Source organism: Gallinula chloropus (genome assembly GCF_964237585.1).
Source record: "Gallinula chloropus genome assembly, chromosome: 7".
NCBI lineage: Eukaryota > Metazoa > Chordata > Aves > Gruiformes > Rallidae > Gallinula > Gallinula chloropus.
The window spans coordinates 6,069,022-6,089,700 of NC_140092.1; the positions used below are offsets into that span (position 1 = coordinate 6,069,022).

The 20,679-nt window shown below is 36.9% G+C and overlaps 1 protein-coding gene across 1 annotated transcript in view; it reads right to left on the bottom strand.

Moving 5' to 3' along the window:
- The window catches only part of TAPT1 (transmembrane anterior posterior transformation 1), a gene marked incomplete at its 5' end in the record, with an annotated part of 45,547 nt that overhangs the window by 24,178 nt on the left and 690 nt on the right, over positions 1-20,679 (bottom strand). Inside the window, 3 exons of the mRNA XM_084266941.1 lie at positions 1,274-1,436; positions 12,144-12,262; positions 16,318-16,448. Of these exons, the coding sequence (XP_084123067.1) occupies positions 1,274-1,436; positions 12,144-12,262; positions 16,318-16,448 (413 nt within the window). The remainder of the gene's footprint in view (positions 1-1,273; positions 1,437-12,143; positions 12,263-16,317; positions 16,449-20,679) is intronic.

Here is a 20,679-nt window from a genome sequence, read left to right on the forward strand (position 1 = left end):
CAGCACATGGCTTCCAATTCACAGCTAACACTCCAGTCTCTTTCAAATTATGGGTAAGCACATAGTGCTGTACTTTCTCAGCTTTAAGAGTAGTGACACAAAGCACTCTTCAAATAGAGAGAAAATACTATTTTGAGAACATGGATTTCTTTAGTAATACATCTCTCTCAGATTATGGAACTATATATAGATGATTATTTCCCAATGCAACTAAAATCCACATAGTAACTCAGTGACAGCTTCATATTTGTACATGTTTTTCAGCAAACCTAAAATCAAAGGAAACAAAACTATGAAGAAACAACTGAGGTGGCTTATATGGTATCTATTTAACTTAGAGCTGTGTTCCTTGTGCAATATTTTCATATTTTGAGGACACTAAAAATGTCTTTAGACAAAATAGCCTCTGGACAAAGTGTAGCTCTGTTATAACAGTCTTCAAACAAAGGTACAACAGATGTTCAAACAAACATTAACATTACCCAGAGATCCCAGAATCCTAGTAAAGTAACTCTTGTGTACAAAGCTCTGATTGAGTCCTTTTAAGAGGTCACATTGTTAATATGTCCTGTATTTACAGGATGGAGATAAGACTGTAGCTACATTACTTACTTTGTGAATCATTGATGATGGAAGTGGAATTAAAAAAACCTCATGCTTTACACTAACAGAAATGTTTTTTTTCCCCCAGATTTCTATATATCTTACCTCCCAAACCAGAATGCCTTTTCTTGCTTCACTATATTCACTCAAGTTACTGTTTATGTACTCAGGCTTTTGTCTGCTAGCCAGGACTGAGACAGGTTAAGCAGTAACGTGTATCCTTGCATACAATGAGAGCCATACTTCCATAATGAAGAACGATAAACCAAATTCCATGTCTTCCTTCCTTCTCTGTTCTATCTCAGGATCATCACTACTTCAGATAAATAGTTTCTACTTTACTCAATGAGTTCAAAGCCTCATTCATTCCACATTTCTTCTTCCATCTCCAGTTCTCAAATTTCATTCAGCTAAGCTGATTAATAAGCTTCAGGAACTAGGCAATAAGAAATAGTATCCACATAATAGTTTATTTTTCACAAATAGATGTGATTTTTCACAAGTTGATGTGATTTTTCACAAGTTGATGTTTCACTACATCTAGACTTATTATCACAGGTTTAAGAGAATATAAGATGTGCCATATTCTAATCACAAATACTGTAGCACAACAATATTTTAGATAATGTGAAAAAAGGCATGCTTGGTATTCCGATGGCAACATTCTTACCTCAAGCATGTTATAGATGATGTAGAGCTTTATGACAGACTGTCCCCTTATCAGATGATACATCATAGAGTAGTCAACATAGTGCATCATGAAGTAGCAGATGACCAATATAACTCCTTTGAGAATGTCACATACCTGAGCAGGTTGTAGCAAACGTCTATCACTGAAATACAAAGGGCAAAAAGTTCCACTAAATGTCATATACCCACAGAATACAAATGTTATCAAGTCAACAAGAATTTACAGATGTTGTTAATCAAGTATATATTTTAATGCAGTTCATTACTGCCCCTTCCCCTGCCCCTCACTCCAACACATAAGGAACACCATGACTGTGACACACTGCTATAGATCACACTCCTGAACAGGACCATATTCTCTTATCTGAAACATCCATTCAGTTAAAATACTGTATTTGTTGGGTAAGAATCTTCCACATGCATGCCCTTTGGTTTTTTACCTTCCCTCTTCCAGCCAATTCTACTTATCATTTTGACTTCCTCTGTTACAGAGGTTGTATTTGCGACAACCAAAAGAAAGAGAAATGAAGTAGCCATCTTCAATTTCAGTGTAAGGAACCAGATGCTGAGGAACAGGTTCTAAATGCAATTCTGTATCCTCTTTCAGCTCTCAGGTCTGCAGCAGCAAACGAAAATAATTTTACATCAGAGCCTGAGGTTGATCCTGATTCTATCTACAGTCCCACAAGTAACCCAGAAGACTACATGAATCATTACAAATTTCAGCCTGTAAACTAAAAACCACAGAAAGAAAATAGCTTTGCCTCAATTACCACAACAGTAGCCATAAGCACAATTACATTGCAAGGCAGTGTTTACTTGTCTATTTACTTATTTATTATTAATAAGATGCAAAACATTTAAAAAGTCTTCAAATTAAATCAAAATGTTGAGAATAAAATATTTTAAAATAGAAGAATAATTTCTATTACATTTATGTATATTTAATATACACTGAAAGGCCTTCACATAAGATAATGTTTCACAAAAGTCAGAACTAATTAGCAGAAAGCAACTTATATATTTTCATTCTCTGTATCTGTAAATCAGTAGGTTATCCAGGGATTAGACATGGCTCCCATAACCTCATAACGTTTGGAAAAAAATTTACAGTAAGTTGATAAAAATTCATGCTGCTTTAAAAAAAAAAATAAATCCTAACAGATACTTATAACCCCTGGGAGTCACAGTATTCTACAGCCCCTGCAGATAAAGTCAAAAATGTCAGCTACCCGACTCATTCTATTTAAATTAAACAAAAGTGTTATATGTTGAGTTTTTTAGCTGTCTTCCATTCAAAAGAAAAAAGCCCTGAAGACAGCACTCATGCACTGTAACATGCACACAACCACTCAATGTCAGTCTACAATGGGCCAACAGATCATGCTCGTTCAATGAGGGAGAAAAGTTTCCAGAACTCTCAGAATTACAAATAGATTGTCAACAGAGAGCAACTGCTCCTTTCATTATATATTTTTAACTGTATAAACTGTATTAAAATGAACTATTTTGTGAATAATGGAATCCAACCTGATCCAGCACATGAGAAGTGCGTAGAGTAGCTTTTTGACCCCAAGAGACATTTTCTTGTTTTCAGAAGTCATCCAGTAACAGGAACCATGCCAGATTTTTGTTAAACCTATCTTCTGCTCGTGTTAACTTCCATCAGTGTGACTACAGTCAAGTAAAACCAACTCAGTAGAAGCCAACATAAAGGCAGATAGAAACCTTCACATGGGAATACAAACTCTGACAGTACATACAATCAAGAGCACAACTGCTCTTCTAAAGGTGATCTCAACTCCAAAAACTACTCAAGAGGATAGTGCCATATGAAGTTGCATCCCAACTTGCATATACTAATTCCTATACTTTGGAAAGGTGAAGGTATTTTAGGAATACACCGTGTATAGAACAAACAGAGTGTCACTACAGCTTGACTGAAATGCTGCCCAAAAGGGACAGATCAGCTAACCTGGACTGCTGCACCTTACAGGAATTAAGCCTTTGTAGAATATATTCAAGCAATAAGAATTTTATCTCTCTAAGTCACTTGGATTTAGTTTCTTAGTAGTCTACCTCAAGAAGACTGCAACCTTTTTTTCCTCTTGAAGTTTAATTAAAAACACTTTATTAATGTTCTATTCAAAGTTGTGCAATACCCACTCTTCTCACGTGAAGCAGAATCAACAGTAATGCTCTGACAACTTCTTCAAAACACATCTTTAAAAGTTGTACAAATATCCTCACAGTTTCAATTTACTCAGTTTGATGACAGAAAAGCTCTCAGCACCTCTAACCCTTAGCCAGTACAAGGGATCACTGCAAAGGCTGACTACATAAACTGTTACTTAGAAAGTGAAAAGTATATCCTGGCATTTAAATATAAGCCAGTGTTCTTCTAAGGCACACTAAGAAAGACCCCCTCATATTGACTAGGCAAGTAATCTACAGTCAACAACTAACAAGTTTCTGATCAAAAGAGATTATCCATGACTACTGCATATACCCACAAAAGTACTTTTATTGCAGCAGGGTCCTTTTCTACACTGGCTGATAACATTTACAAAAGGCTTCTGAGGTGTGGCTCTGAATATAGTATGGATAAGGATAATTATTTCCTACAAAGACATGGAAATAAAGTGAGAACTGAACACTGCAGTTTTAGTATATGATCAGGCTCACACTGGTTCAATCTGTATTTGTGACAATTCCTATACTTTGTTCCAAATTGTTTAATACACATAAAAACAGAGAGGCTGATGTGATTTTATGCCTGTCATAAAAAGTCTCAGCCTACCCATTACACTTTCTGCATCCATTTTTCTCAATGTATGTTTCTACTTATTGTCTCCAGTAACGGTGCCAACACTGGAAAGTACTTTCACAACAATTTCGAACACTAAGTGATCAGATGTCACAATTAGTATCACATACAATCTCATAACACTGTATTCATCCACACTACCAGTACTACAGAATCTCAAAACAGCAAAGAAATCAGCTGGTATCAGCCATGCTGTGACAGCAATACAAACATAAGAAATGAATGATAAATACATAGCATAGTGGTGATAACACTTTTGGTATCTCATTTGAAAGGAGGGTGCCAAGAAGTAAGAACCAGACAATGCTGAGCTACTCTAGTACTCTAGAAACCACTGAACATAGGGAATAATGGCAAAAAATAATTAAAGTGAAAAGAAAGGATTCTTTTGGCTTGAGGTGCTTTCAAAGGCCATCCAAATGCCCTACAAGTTATGCTCTCCAAGATGCTCCTTACCAAATTTTACATGTGGTTTCATTATGCTAAGCCTCCAGTTGCCACATTTAGTTATACAGACTGGTCTAGCAAGTAATCAAACTTTTCCTCTAAAACTTCTTCAAATGTCAAAGTACTTTCATAGTAAAGAATAAGGCTTATCCATTCTTTAGATTATCTACTATGCAGTATCTTGTATTACTTTACTATTACTACCACTGAGTACACAGAGCTGTGTGAACACAAGGCAATCCTTCAATCTGCATGAACTCCGAGTGAAAATCCACATATTCCTCTACAGACACTCTCTCACACTGTAATGCTAATTAGTAAATTAAGAAAATACAGAAAAAACATACAGAGGGACTTCAATATTCTACAGCACGAACTTAACAAGATGTTCAAACTCCTCAGCCTTTGGGTACATTCACCATTATGTCTACTAATTTACAGAAAATCTCCTCTAAAACAAACTCTTATGTCTCCAAATAAGATAATTATACAAATGTTTGCTTAAGGGGAGATAAAAGCTTATTATTCATTTTAATATAAGAAAGTGATGTGCAACCCTTACCACTATACCTCCCTATTCCACCACAGCATGCTTCTGTTTCAGACCAACCAATTAACAAAAGGAGATGCCAAGCAAGCTCATTGTTCACCGTGCACCTTTTGAGGCAAAGTGAAAGTATGGCAAAAGTTGTACTATGCACTGACTGGTGTCAACTGAGAGCCAGGGATTCAGAAAAACACTCTGTTACAGAAAAAAAAAATATGCTTTTTTCAACACAATTCATAAGGCTTAATATTCATTCTTCCAACTTTCCAGTCTAGGGCTTGTCCAGTTTGAGACATTTAGAAAGCATGAATCCAAATCTTTCATCCGTTTAGAAAACTGTGGATGTCCTCCCCACTTTAGAAAGCAAATTCCCTTATGAATAGTTAGTAATAATTACTTGGTTACTCTATAAAATAAATTAAAATACTATCAAATTAGAGTACTACTTAATATTTTGGCTACCCACAAATTTGTTCTATACAGTTTAGGAACAAAACCAAAATATGCTTTATTTTTTTTTTTCATTATGTCTTGTGACATTTGTAAGAAAATCCACTCTTTAGTGTTATAAAATTGAGTCAAACTTACTTCAAGTTACACATAAAGCAGCCACCCGGAAGAAAACATTTGGTGTGAAAAATGGTGTTCACCAGAAGTTTGCCAACCTCCTTAAACAAATGAGTTTAAGGAACTTGACTGTCATTTTCAAGGTATCTATTTGATCCCATACTCAAAATGCCACATCCCACTTTTCATACAGTAAAAAGAGTTCTGCCTCCATCTGCTGGTTGAAAGACATTAGGTTCAATCACTCATAAGGGCTACGACCATAGAAATGGTCATACTGACGGTATGTAATGTTTGTCACTGTTCCAGCTGTACAGAACGTTGGATTTCACACTATATTTCCTTTAAGATATTAAAGCACAAAACCAGCTCAAGCCTTTCAGTGCTTTAATTGGGCATCTACCCACCAGTCCTTTATTTTTTTTTGTCCCAAGAGCTGTACAATACAGTCACCTAACACCAAGTGGAGCATTATTAAAGATAAATGTCAGTACACTGATACGTAGCTTTAATGTGCTACAAATCACAAGTAGATAATGCACTAAGTGAGTGACTTCCAAAAACCCCCAGATCAGTTAAGCGTTTTAATAAGCTTTGCTTATTGAACTTAAAAGTAGTTGAACCTTTTGGAACATAAAATGCACCCTAGGAAAAACAGGAATTTGTTCTTACTGTATAAAAAAGTCTAAAATAAAATCCCACTTCAATTATCTATTACTGTCACTGCAAAATGAGCAACATTTTCACTACACTGCATACAAAATAATAAGAAGACAAGTGTATTTGTCAAAATACTTAATTACTTTAGCATTCAATACATAAGCACTCTGCATATATTATTTTAAACTTAACTCTGCACAGACTGTCATACGCTATCAAACAATTTCTTTACTTTGTCAGGCTTTCTAGTGCCCCTCAATTCTTCACTAGTCTTTAAAGTCACCTTGCAGAGTTGTTTGGGTTTTGACTGTTGGTTTGGTGGTGTTTGGGGTTTTTTTTTAAACTAACAAGAATTCCATACATTTTACAGTTTGCTGCATTTTAACTGGTTATTTTAACAGTCTCACCCAAATAATTCAGATGACTAAACAATTACTCCTTTAGACTGTGCACAGAAAAAAATCTAACATCAGTTTCACAGATAATCTAAAGATACGAACATGCTATCATGACAAGTTTCTAATCTTACACAAAGCATGAACAAGAATGATCAGACTAACATATAGGGGAGTATTTTCCTGTTAGTACACTAAGTACAGATGTCAGGGAAAACAAAAATCAAAAAAGCTTGTCTGGAGGGTATACTTGCCTATAAAGCTACAAACTAAGAATTTTCAAAATGTACAAAGTATTCTACTGGAAATATTTTTCTACTGTTATGGTCAAGCTTGGAATTCAGTTTGGCTTCAGGAAGAAAAGCTATTTTGATCAAATCAATATCCAGTTTGAGACTTTAAAAAGAGATGCACCTTAGAGTATGAGGGATTTTACTGTTGCAAAACTGTGAGATACACAGACTATGTGCTGATGAAAGTACGTCCCAGATTAAGAATTCTAAGATAGGGAGAGCTGAGTTTGCCAAGATTAGATGGCATGTCATTTCTCAAACAACAGGAAGCCTCTACATGCACACAACAAAGCACAAGACCATGCTAAGAATGAAATAAAACCAACCTTGCTGTTAGGCCCCGATGAGAGCTGTCTCAAAATAAACAAAAAAAATTGAGGTTTCAAGTAAGTGACAACTAGAGTTACCTTTCATTAACCTTTCATTTTTAATAGTAAAACAAAGTATAACTGAAGTCAGTAAATGAACACACACTAAAGTGTTGTATTTTATTATGCAGAGAATCAACACACTTTAAGCCTAACACTAAGGTACTGGATAATACTAAGATACTATGGATAATACTAATGTAACTGGCAATCAACTTTCAAAACTCAGCAAAACTAATGTTGAGCACTACAAAAAACCCACAAGCTGCTTGAAGAGCACACAAAAACACAGCTATGTACCTGAGGCATTACTTGGAATAAATGTGGAAAAGCTAAAGGCACTATAAACTAAGTACAGCAGGGGCTATAGTTTTCCCAAGGTATCATATTTTAAATGGGGCTGAGCAGGTCCACAGGCACACTACATAAATAATGTTTTTAATCTATCAGGTTCACAAGCTACTTCCACAGTGATGGGAAGTTACATACAAAAATATACCTAAACAGCACTGAATCAATTTCATGTGGTGGTTATTAAAACTAAGTGTTGCCGACTCCTTTGAAGTTGGTTACTGTAGATGTACTACTCAATTGTAATCAGTGGTTTTTTCTGATTACATGTAGATGTGTGAATTTGGCTGACAGCATAAAAGGAAAAAGAAAATCAGGATTTACTCACCAAGGAGGAATCCCTGTGACACCACATTCCATCCTATAAAGGAAGTGAAAGTGCTCTTCCCTTCGGTCTGATTTACAAGAAAGAAAGAAAGAGAAGGTTGTAATGTTGCTACACTATGCACTGTTATGGAAAGGAGAAAGGAGTATTTGATCTGATAGGTCACTACAAAAAATACTGAATGCACCTTCCTTTTTCTGGTTGGAAGAAAGCCACTCATTTTGGTGGACAGGTACACTACTTTCTCAGTGAACTTAACCAGACAATAGGAAGTCTATGTATTTAACAGCTATAACCCTTAGCAAAACAAAACAAAAAAAGAAAAAAAAAGAAAAGGCTTGGGAATAAGTGTGCAACAGAGGTTCAAATTTATTTAATAACCCAGTAAGATGAACAAAGTAAAAATGCCCATAATAAGAATGCCAGTATATTTGGGGGGTTTGGTTTTTATTCACCCCAAGAAACTGTAGAAAGAAAGCATCTTTCTCAAAGTAATACTGCTCTCTTTCCTAATGAAAAGTGCACATCTGTGATTTCACAGGAAGGCAATGGCAATTTGAAAAAGTATGTATAATGCAATTGAAGTTAATGATGCTGCTGACAGCACCTAAATGCACTTATTTCAAGTAGCAGAACAAAAGAGAAAAAAAACAACAACAAAACACAAAACACCTTTATAATCTATATCTATTTCCACATGGAAGAAATGTAAAGATCTTGTCAATCAATCTTCACATGTAAGAAAATTCATAATCTATTTCTGTATTTTTCTGAGAAAACTAGAATTTGGAGAAAGAAAAAAATAAAGGTCTCACTTTCCATAACAAGTCCTTTCTTGCTTTGTGGACAAGATGTAAAATGCCTCAAAGTGTAATTAAATTGGGAGTCCCATCAGAGTTTCACTAAAATTCATCTTTAGTTTCATACCATGGTGTTTTTCAAATAATACAGAAGAGTTTTATTATGTTCCCACAAGATCTTTTATTGGTGTGCAACATATTTTCAAGGAAAATACCCATCTTGGCTCTATAAAAGCATTTCAAAACAAGCACAGATATTAATCTGCCCAGAATCTGTAGGTCTGGGGTATTAATAAAAAAAATGTTCCTTCCCTGTAAGAGGAAACCATAACTTTCAACCACAGGTAGAGTTGGTTTTAAGAACCTATCATCAACGACTATAGTTCTGAAGAGAACTCCTCTAGGTCCACTTCTGTCTCTACCTTAGATCTGTTGTTCCAGCAAAGTATGTGCTTTTATGCTGTTAAAGAATATTTTAATAAAACAAGAGCCATTTACAAGATTGAAATAGAGTAATTTAGGAAACTTCTTTCCATGACTTAGAAGAAAATACAGCAGAGCTGCTTTTTTTTCCGTGTAATTTCAAAAGATGTAATTTAATTTTGTGAAGTGTGTGTTTTGTTTTTGGGTTTTTTTTTTTTAAGAGTGCCCTGCTATTTCCACACCATAGCAGTAATGAAGTTGCACCTGCCAAAACCACTACAATCTGATGAATCGCCTCTACCAGTTTGACCACAGCAGTCTAACCAGCAGTTTAGGTATTGACCATCTTAGATTCTTTTGACTGCAGTTTCTGAGGTTTTAGTGTCTCTCTAAAATAACTGTATTAACACCACTATAGCTCTGACAAATAAACAGAAATAAATTTACTCAAAAGATCAAGTGATGAGGAATGATAACTTAGCAGCCAAACTGAAGCATTTATGCTGCCTCGGCAGAAAAAGGAAACAAAGGTATTTAAGATACATTACTCTTTGCTCCCTTTCAGATCTCTGTATACCAGAATATTAAACATGTGGAAGAGGCTATAAAGCACTCCCCTACATTTAAGCACTACACACAATACCATAGAATCAGCCCATCTTACATAGAATGTGGTTTTATTGTTTTAAAGAAACAATGGGTAATATAATCTTCGTCTACACTGAAAAGAGAAGAGTTATGAGGAAATAAATGAAGAGTAAACTAGAAGGGAGACAGAACACTCACTGCTCAATCACTTCACTGAGATGTTCAGAAAAAAGTCAGGATGAAGGGAGGAGCACTTTTATTTACTACACAGAATGGAATATGATGTGGCAGGTTCAAAGAACAACTAGTCATGTCTCTCAACACTTGATGTATGTGAGGAAAAGCAAGCTAAACAGCCACCTGCTTTGTAAGTACCTTTTTTAATTACACACGTTTTACCTATGGAACTCTATCTTGTTACAAACACATCATCTATTTCCTGAACTAGAATAAAATCCAAAATCTTTTGCCATACACATCAAATCCTAAGAAGGAAACAAAAAAAAAAAGCCCTTGAAATCAACGTGCAGGGTCTGAATATTTGCAAGTAAGAATCACCACATCTTGAAAAGTTGCATTACGTACTATAAGCATGAACTGACTGTCAACCTTTCAGCAAAAAGCCACCAACTTCAAAACATTAATGAACTCAAGCAGCAAACAAGAAATTCTAGGGAAATAAATTCCATAAACATTTGAGGAAACTGTGACAAAAGAAATTGTTTCAGGAGTTGTTACCAAAACAAAGCTGCCTTCAGTCCAGATAGTTTGACTTTCACTGCATCTTACCTGATAACACTTTAGTTGAATAGATTTAAACTGGATTCTCTCCTGCCTCACACACTAAAAAAATGTCTTAACACTGAAGGTATGGGTAAAGGTATACACACACACACGTGTGTGAGTGCATACGGTATTTTCAATGTTGCAGCAGCTGGTCTTTCAAATTGTTAACAGTAATTTCAGAAAAGCAGGGAACTTGTTTGTGAAAAAGCAAAGCCGACTTTAGAAACAAGGAAGAACACTCTGAACAGGAAAAAAAAAAGTAGTACGATCCAAATGATTGGTTAAAATTCATTCTATTTACCTGAATTTTAATAGTTTAGCAATAACATCTGTACAGATATGTACAAATAGACACATCATTTGTTTTGTCATCAAGCTAAAACTAAATAGCTGTCATTTTTCACACAGCTAGGAAAACTCTCTTAGCATAATGAAATCTGAGATTCAGCTGAAAATTAACAGCACAATAAACTATTAGAGACTGCCACCTAGTGCCTACGTTAAGCATCACCAAGTACAAACATTTTGACTTCAAGACTACTTGGAAATATTATTTCTTGTGCAACTGCACTAGCATTTGCTCTAATGAGAACATACATTCTAAGCTATGCACCTAAAAGCACTTAATATATAAAATAGTATTAATAATGCAAATGCAAACAACTCAAAAAAGCTACTGTAAATCAACTGTAAGTTTGGGGAAATCCAGAATGCAACCTTGAAGTCTTCATTTATTCAAGAAAAAATTACAACGTCAATATAAACCCTCCTTTTCTTCCAGGCTACATAAGGCTTACATAATAAGCTTTACCATGAAGGAAATTAATTCTATCCAATTTGCTATGCCTATGCCAGAAAGGCAAACCAAAATTATTATGTATTACCAACTTTTTCTTAGTACTGATCTGAACAAAAAAGCAAGTTAAGATCCAAAATTTCTTAGTATTATTTCATTTTGTCAGTCCCATACAGTTTTTTGAAGGAATGAAAATAAGTATATTTTATACATGGATCCTTTGGACGAAATTTACTGTGGAAATAAGGAAAACTTTTATTGCAAAAAAATCAAGCTCGTGTTTCAGGATCAGAGAGTCGATCAAAAGATACGACCCAAGTCAGCAACTCGGGTCTAAGGAATCTTAAAACAGGGCTGAAATAAATGCTAGTTAAAAGAACAAAACCACATGGTAAGGTTACCTCTCTGTCCCTTACTAACCTGAATATGCCTAAGTGGCACTGTTATGAAACGTATGTCTGAAGGAAACCATGATAACAGTTACTTGCTGGTGCCAAAGATTGAAGGTCTCATGCACTCCTTCCTTTGCTTTAGCTAGTTTAGACCAAAAGTTCTGTTTTACAGTGGAGGAAGTCATCGTTTGTTCAACTGGCACTGAAAGGCCATAAATTTAAGAACACACATAACAGAGAAACGTTATTTAAGGGTATCTACACCTTTCTCTTGAATCAACTTACCGTAAGCCATAGCAAGGCAACGTGATGAACCGGAACATTGCCAGAAAAACTCTCAAAGGAAGCAGGGTGAATACATACAGAAAAGCATCCAGGCACAAAAAGATTCCAAAAAACATCAACTAAATTACAAAAATAAAACAGAAGTATGTTAGTAGTTTATAAAGAGTTATAAAAATTTTATAAAGAATTTTATATTGTTTTATGAACAATACATTTACATAAGACTAATTAACCAAGTACAATACTCCCACTTGTTCAATCAGTTCGACTGTAAGAAAAATAACATGCTATCCACTTGGAAGACTATTCAGCAAAATTCTGCACCACAAGGTCCAAGAAGCAAAGGCTTTTGCTCAGACCTGCATAGCTCACCAAGCTCAGTCTTTAATGAACAGATCAGCTGCACTGGGATATAACTAGCTCAGTCTCCAATGATGACTTTCCTCCCAACTCCTTTTTAATATGCTTCCCCCAACCCGTCCTTGTCCAAAGAAAAAATATTCTTTTACCTTGCTAATTTTCTATTTCACAGCTAAGTACAGCTGTGGTACTACTCCTTCAGAGAATATCCATCTTTTTCATACAAAGAATATAAAATATGAAAAGGTAAACTTCCATTTGCCCTCAGTTTAAATGGTTTATCCTTTATTTACAGTGACAGTTAAAGCCATTTCATTAAAGGCACAAGCTAAGCAACTCTATGATAATTAAACTGCACCTGCACTCAGCAATTAGAAAGCTCTGATGTACTAGACTCTCCCCACATGCCATCGCTTCTTCATCTGTTCTTTCAATGTATCTAAGATTTACCTGATTTTTATGCTTCTGTCAAACCAGAAGCTACTGTATTTTTCCTGCAAGGAAAAGGACATAAAAACGCAAGCTTAACTGGCTATACAATTAAGACTAACAACACTCCCTAAACAAGCCTAGATATCCATGACAGCTATGTATTTATGTGTGAAAATTCTATATACTGATGACAGGAAAGGAAGACACTGGTATGAGGGTGGAAGTAAACCAAAGCACAAATTACTTTTACCTTCCACAATCTCTCTGCCTTTCAAAACACCTTCTTTGTCAGTTTGCACAACAGGCAGTTAGTTCAACGTTCAGTAACTAACAGCACTGAAATGCACCTTTGTTTTGCTCTTGCTCTTCATGCAGCCCTTCAGTGTACACCCCAGTGTATCTGTCTACAGGCCATGTAAGATGCTCACTCAGACATAAGAGCGCTGCTATGATCTCCGAGCTGTTGCCTTCCCCTGTAATACTATTTCTACCAACTCTGCAGTCTGTACTTCAATACCATCATGACATTAAGGTCTCCACCCTGACATTCAGCCACCCATCTCTAGTAACATTTTCTAAAATTTCAGCAAGGTTATTCAAAATTAACAGCAGCAGTTACAAATAATGGATGACTTGATGTGTGGTATTTTAATATGCCTTTAAGTTAACTATTTGCTAACTGGATATCCAAGCACTGACTGAAGCTGAACATGTATCTGTTTGGGTTTCTTTAACTACTTAACCCAAGTAAAACAGAAAGATGGCCAGTCATTTTGCCCCATACTTTGAGGGGATCTTCATAATCTAGAAAACACCTCTGCATTTTCTCTTTGATTTAGATAGGCTTCTTCTCTGCCCGAATGTAATCACACTTTTTCACATTCTATAAGCTCATGTTAATATTTGCAATTATTGTTCTCCTAATTTTTTACTACATTGCACTCGCACACTTACATGCACATGCTGAAACATAACCAGCACTGAACCTTCCACTCATTTCTGTTAACGCTATTTTTGCAGCTACACTCCAGGTACTGAGGAGCTAACAGAAAAGACTAGAGAGCTTTTCCATCATCATAACTATATTTTAGCAAGAGAGCACAAAGTTTAATTTTGAGATCAACTGAGATCAACTGACAAGTGTTGCCTTAAAATGGATGATCTTTTCACTTAGTACAAATAATCTATTACGATGAAAAGCTTCTATTGAAACTACACAAAAAGCTCAAGTGGAAGTAGAATTTATATTAGAAATTATTTAGCTTCTATAAATAAAAAGGGTATTCAGAACAGCAACAAAAACTACTACCCTTTTAATGTCACACCCCACTATAAAATTATGCACATGTAGTAGATACATGCTGAAGAGTATCTTCTGATTAGGCTTTGATAAAATTACTCCACTTATTCTCACTCCACCTGATTATGATTTTTATTCCTAGTCTGTAACTACACTATTAGGTAATAAACAATACAAGCCATTAAGAAAATTATTCTCTGTCTTTCCTACTGTCTCACATGCTTTATTTCAATTATTTGAATCACAGAGTCAAGTGACTCCTTCAATAAGTGATGATGTCTATACTATTTACTTTGCTTTTTAGATGCTCATCATACTTCTTCAAGTTTTTCAACAAGTATGATTAAATTTGATATAGCCAGTAGGTATACTAACCTGGACTCAGCCTATGAAAAGGACTAAGAAATTTATTTCATAATCTCTAATGCTAATTTAAATATACCACCTTATTACTCGGTACTCATTACTCTTCCATATTCAAAGTACAGGCTGAAGTTTCATTTACAATGCTAAAACCATCAATTTCACCACTTATAACATCAACCTTATACAAGACTGCTGGCCCTGACTTGTTCTTACACACTTAAGGTTTTATTGGAAATCTGTGGAAATGATCCTTCAGGATAATTTCACTGGCTTGGAGACAGCACATAACAGTCCACATCATCAGCGTGTAGGTGATGTAGAGCTGCTGTATTATTCAACTGTGACTACACATAACTGGAGTATTCCATGAACTGGAATGGTTATGAGGATGTGAAGGCATCATCCCGGGAAATGTTCACAGCTGAACTAAGCAACCTGCTGTAGGTGATGGAATTTTAGCAAGGGCTTGGACTATATCCTGTCCAGAGGTCCATCTCACACTCATGCATTCTGTAATCTGCAGTAACTGTGAATTTAAGTTTGTAAAACCAGATCTCATCATGATCCAAGGGTGAATTTAACATTACTGAAGGGGGAACCTGGGTACTGCTGACAAAGGAAATCCTACTCTCTCCCTCCTTCACTGGTTTTTTATCATTCTACCCCTACTCAAAGCTACCTGGCTCCCCTTCTGCCCTTGTGTAGACTCTGAATTTTCAAGAATACTTGCTGAGCGGTTCAGCTAACTATCCTAGCAAATCAGGTAACTACCCTAGCAAAAAACCACCAGAGCAAGGAAAGCAAAACATTCACAGCTAAATTATGAGCTGATTTAAGTCTCAGAATGGTCCAACAAGCACCACAGCACATGCAACACAAGCAGCATGCATAAGGCAGGAGACTGGAGTGAGAGGAACAGTGAAACAAGACTTTTCCTTTAATACAGAGTTAAATTGATTCAGTCCTACCATGTAACTTCATCCCTAGAAGTTTTGGGAACTTTAGCAATACTACTTTTAATGCTATCATTACACTGCACCCCAGCCAAACCTTACTACCAGTGTTGCCTTATTCATCATCCTTGAGCATACCACTGACAAATTCACACAGCTAAGCCATAATAGAGCCCTCTTCTACACTACAGCACTCACCACAGGGCCAGAATTATATCTAAGTTGACATAAAGGAGGTGGCCTCAGAAAGGGCCATGGCACTGGGATAGAGAGAGAAGGTGCAGGAAAATGTGGCAAGTAGTAAAATAGAAGGCTATGAAAAGTTAAAAAACCCTTACAGAGAAACTCATCCACCACTGTATCTTTAAAGGACTGAAATCTTCCCACGCTCAAAAACATTTTAGTCTGGAAAAATCTTCAAAACTTTTTTATTAGATGTAAAATTACATTCTGCTGTAAAAAGTTTTCTTTTGCTTGGCTACTCCTTTAAGGAGCAGAGGCAGCTTTCTATCTGAATTGGTGTCATCATCTGGACTTGGAAGTTAGTTATGTCCACCTCTGTTAATAATGTAAGTTGCCAGCTGCAGCAAGCAAACAGGCAAAGAATGGAAACACAAGCTTTTCAGCTACTAACATTAAAAATTAATCATTATAGATGTTTAAACATTTTTAGTAGCGAAAGTGTTTGATAAACATTTCTTTAAAGAATGTAATGCAATAGATTTCATCTCTAAATTAAAACAAATTTTAAAATATACTTCACCTTTTCCAGTTCTTTTGGTATCCGCATGCATGTGTATACTCTCTCTCTCCACTCTGTGTATTTTGCTTCATTATGTTCAAGGAAGTAACCTCTTGTTAGCTCAGCACTGATGAATCTCAGCAACGAAAGATCTACATTCAGGAACACACATAAGGAGAAGACACTTCAGACATGACCTCCAAAGAGTGAAGAGACTGCTATGCTTCCGTTACTTGCTGCACGTTTCATTTACACCACATCTAACCCAGGAGGTTTCTGCTGATTGCAACTGGAACATCAAATAACTTGGTATGGAAGGAGCTATTTGGGAAACCAGACATGGGCTCTCCCATTCCTGTTGCCTCCCAACAAATAAGCAAGCTACTTTTCATCAGACATCCCACTTCTCCAGAATGTTACTCAAAGCAACAACACTGAAGGCAAAATTGATATAATCCTTAATATACTGACAGTCCTAAATTTACTAAACTGTTTTACTGTTCTTGAAAAGTATTTTCACTCTCAGCAGCACTAGCAACTTGTTATTTTAAACAACTTCCTCCAAGATCAAAACTATCACGGATACATGATCCCAAGCGATTCAGTGCACAAACAGGAGAAGCATCCTGATCGTTTCATGATCAGACCAAAGTCTTCCAAGACCAAAAAGCCAACTAGCACATACAACTCTTCTGCATTTTAATGACTGTAGGCAAATAAACTGAAGGCTGACTGACCTATGTTTGGTCAACTCACGTGGCTTCTAAAAAACTTTGTGCAGCACAGCCTTGCAAAACAAAACATTAAATTATAATTATGAAAAATCAGTCTGTCAACACAAGGAGGTGGGGGTTGAGCTTAAGCTTTGACACTCACTGACAAGGTCTGACATTACCACTTCCTGGTAACACTTCAGACGTGACAGAACACTACAATAAAGTTCAACATTTCTGGGTTTTATTTGCATTTAAGAAGTCTCAGTGTTCAGACAACATCCAAAAGGTGAAAATCGCTTATCTAGACAGATGGGTGAAAACCTACAGAGCATTTATCATGACACAAGAACGTGCTCACAAATAGTAAATTCAGATTTTAGCCAAAGTCTTAGTGCCTACTGAGGGGGGTGGACCTTGCATGGGACACTGCTCCACAATTTGGTAGCGGGCTGCAAAACACTCCCTTAGTAAAGCAGCCTAGATAACAGCTGTTAAGATGAGTAATGCAAGTATAGATGCTACGTGTTAAGTGTTCACCCAAAACTGTCTGAGATAGTGGCTTCCCACTATTCATGACACTGAAAATAACAAAGACCATTAGCTGAAGAGTAGCAGGAGTTTTAAATCAAAGATGGAATAAGCTTAAACAGAAGTATAAAGAAGCAGAAGAGGCAGAGTGTGCTATAACCTAAAATGCCTTGAGTTGGGGACACATATCGAGTGCAATTAGAACTTGTGGGGGTTACAAACGAGAGTTCTGAAGTTTGAGGTGATGCATTAACATTCTCTGTACGGCTAGAATTGCAACTTATGATGTTGCTGATACTGATCACAGCTATATAATTCACTGACTGCTGGTTAACTATGTATTGTTAATAAATCACAATTTGCTTTAAACTATGTGAACTAAGTTCTTCCCTGTATGAGCTTGTTTGGATAACAATTTTGATTTATAGACTACTGGTCCACTTCCGGTAAGCAGGCCCAAACCACTGTAAACCTTAGAGGTATTTATTTAAAAACCAAACAAACAAAGCCAACATGTAGTTTAATGAGTAGTAAAAAACCTAATATTTACATGTAAAGTTTCAATCAAAGTTCATTCCAGTGAAACAAGGCAGAAGTTCATATCACTAAATCATTGTTCAGATCTCTTGCAAACTTCCTTCCGAGTCTTCAACTTTCTTGGGTTTCCCCAATTCTTACTTCTTAAAAAGTCAGAGGTAAAGAGAGATAATCTTTAGGTATAAACACCAAAATTAACTACTCTGTTAACTGCCCAGGTGTATTTTCTTCCACCTCAGATAAGTGACCTTATCTAACACAAAGATCCAATACCTCCTGCAAAGTATATATATGCACGTGGAAAACCACCATGGAGAAATTTATGGGTCTGTTCCAACTTGAGATAATCTATGATTCTAACCCATGAGCTATTTGTTCCCATTCCTCCTTACCTCACACAATCTGTTTCAAAAGCCTATTGCTGAAAAACAAGATTTTTAAGTTTCCTCCACCTGGCTAGACTTTCATGCCCTAGATATTAAAGAGAGAATCACTCCGCATGACTGAGGCTGATCAATACACGAGCACCAGACTGTGACTGCAAAACAATCTCTGCAGTGACAGGGGATGATGCACTGAAGCACACAGTCACTCAGCCACCTCCTTTCGGAGCACTTACTGCCACCCAGCATCGGCCCTAGTTCTGTGCCAGCTGTCAAACAGATCAGTGGCTGACCCTGCAGGAAAAACACACTAAGCAAAAGAACAGGGTGAGACACCAAGGCAGGAGACAGATCTGTTAATCACCCAGAAAAGAGCTTAATTCTGCTATCAAAGTATCATTTTCTTTTAAAATTAAGTAAACACTCTAATTCCTACTTCAAATTCCTCCCCTACTTGAAATTTCCCTCCTTTGCAGTCAGAAAGTTTTAGACTGTGACCTAACAGTTTAAACTGTTCAGATAACACTCTTAATGCTTCAAAGTATTCTCATTTATCGCATCATCTCAGGACAGAAAAACACAAGCATATTCGAAACATAAAAGGCCACTAATTCTTTCAAGGGAAAAAAGATAATGATTTCCCAAAGCTGTACTTCAATGCAGAGCTATGCAAAGGATAACCATTAACCAGAAATGGGGAGGTGAATTTGTGCAAGCGCAAAGCGCACTGCGCCTCAATAAGTTTCTACTGTTACATAACTGCAATTTTAATCCTAAATGCAACAATTCCAGGCACTCACTTCTTTCTCACCCATCCTAAATACACACTTCTTCCACAGACACTCAGATCAATCAGTCAAGCCAAAGCCAACACATTTGTTTAAAAAAAAAACCCAAACATCCCTCTAAACAACTTCTCTGGACAGTACTGGTCCTGCTTCGTCACCATGAAAAAACCCTACTTCTACCAGGAGTCTGACTCAATAATCCTTATGGGTCCCTTTCAACTCAGTAGATAGAATCACAGAATATACTATTTCATGTATTGCTACCGTTAGATAAGGTTGGGATTTTTAGCTGCTCCATCAAGAAACCTTTCCTAATGTTTTCTTGTCCTGAAGTGTCAGAGCAGGCCAATGACTTTAAACCATTTTTTAAATTTACAATCAACTGTTGGCACATAGGAATTTTACACAGACAAAAACAACAATTTCTTTACCTTTTGTTAAAGTTTTTTGTTCAGCTGTCTTTCAGGTACCTCGGTATGTATCCTGACCATTCCTTTTTTTCCACCACACAGTAATTCATACCACTACAATCACGGCAATTCCGTACAACTACAGCAATTACACAGCTTCCATCAACACCACAGAACTGCACTCCCTAAGATGTAACGTGTCAGGAACAGACACAGCACCTGTCAAACTCAGAAAGAGAGCATTCAACTGTTGGCAGATTATATAAATTCTAATCCCTATGCTTTCCTTTTTGGATTTGGTAAGACCCGCAGTACCCCATTCAAGCCAGCAGAACCCAGCATTACCCCAGGCAGAAAGCCTGGCAATTTGCACACCACTTTGAGCCCTCTCCAGATATCTGGCAAGCTGCTCAATTAAGAGTATGGTGCTAATAAAGTTATTTATAAACTTCCCAACACTCAATCAACCCTGCCACACCGAGTGACATACTTTTTTTTTTTACAAAAAACAAAGGCAGAGCTGTTTTCACAAATTACTCAGCAGGTACCTGCAATATCCAGTTCAAGTGTGGCAGTAAATACAGGTGCAGACTGGTAACAAAGGCCATGACATTCTCCCCTATTTTCCCCTATAAAATCCTCTGCAAACTGCATTTATTTTAAGAGCCTTCCAATAACTGCCTACACCTTCAAGGCCGTGACAGCCCCGTTAGCTATGTGCATGCAACAAGACCCGTTAAGACCACGAAGCACTTCTGGTGCTTCGGCCAGGGCCGAGCGAGCGCGGCGGGGCTCAGCCAACACCGGACGCCGTCCCGAAGTGCTCCCGCCGGGGAGAAGCGCTCGCTGCGGTCACCCCTGGGCAGGTATCCGATCCAACAGCCCGAGTTTCATACTCCAGCGTGCAGCACTTGGGCGGCCGATGCCCGCGTCGCTTTAAAAACCTCCCGACGACCAACGTGCTGCGCGACAGGGCACGGGGACCCCGCCGCTCCCGTCCCCCCCGCCGCAACAGGCTGTG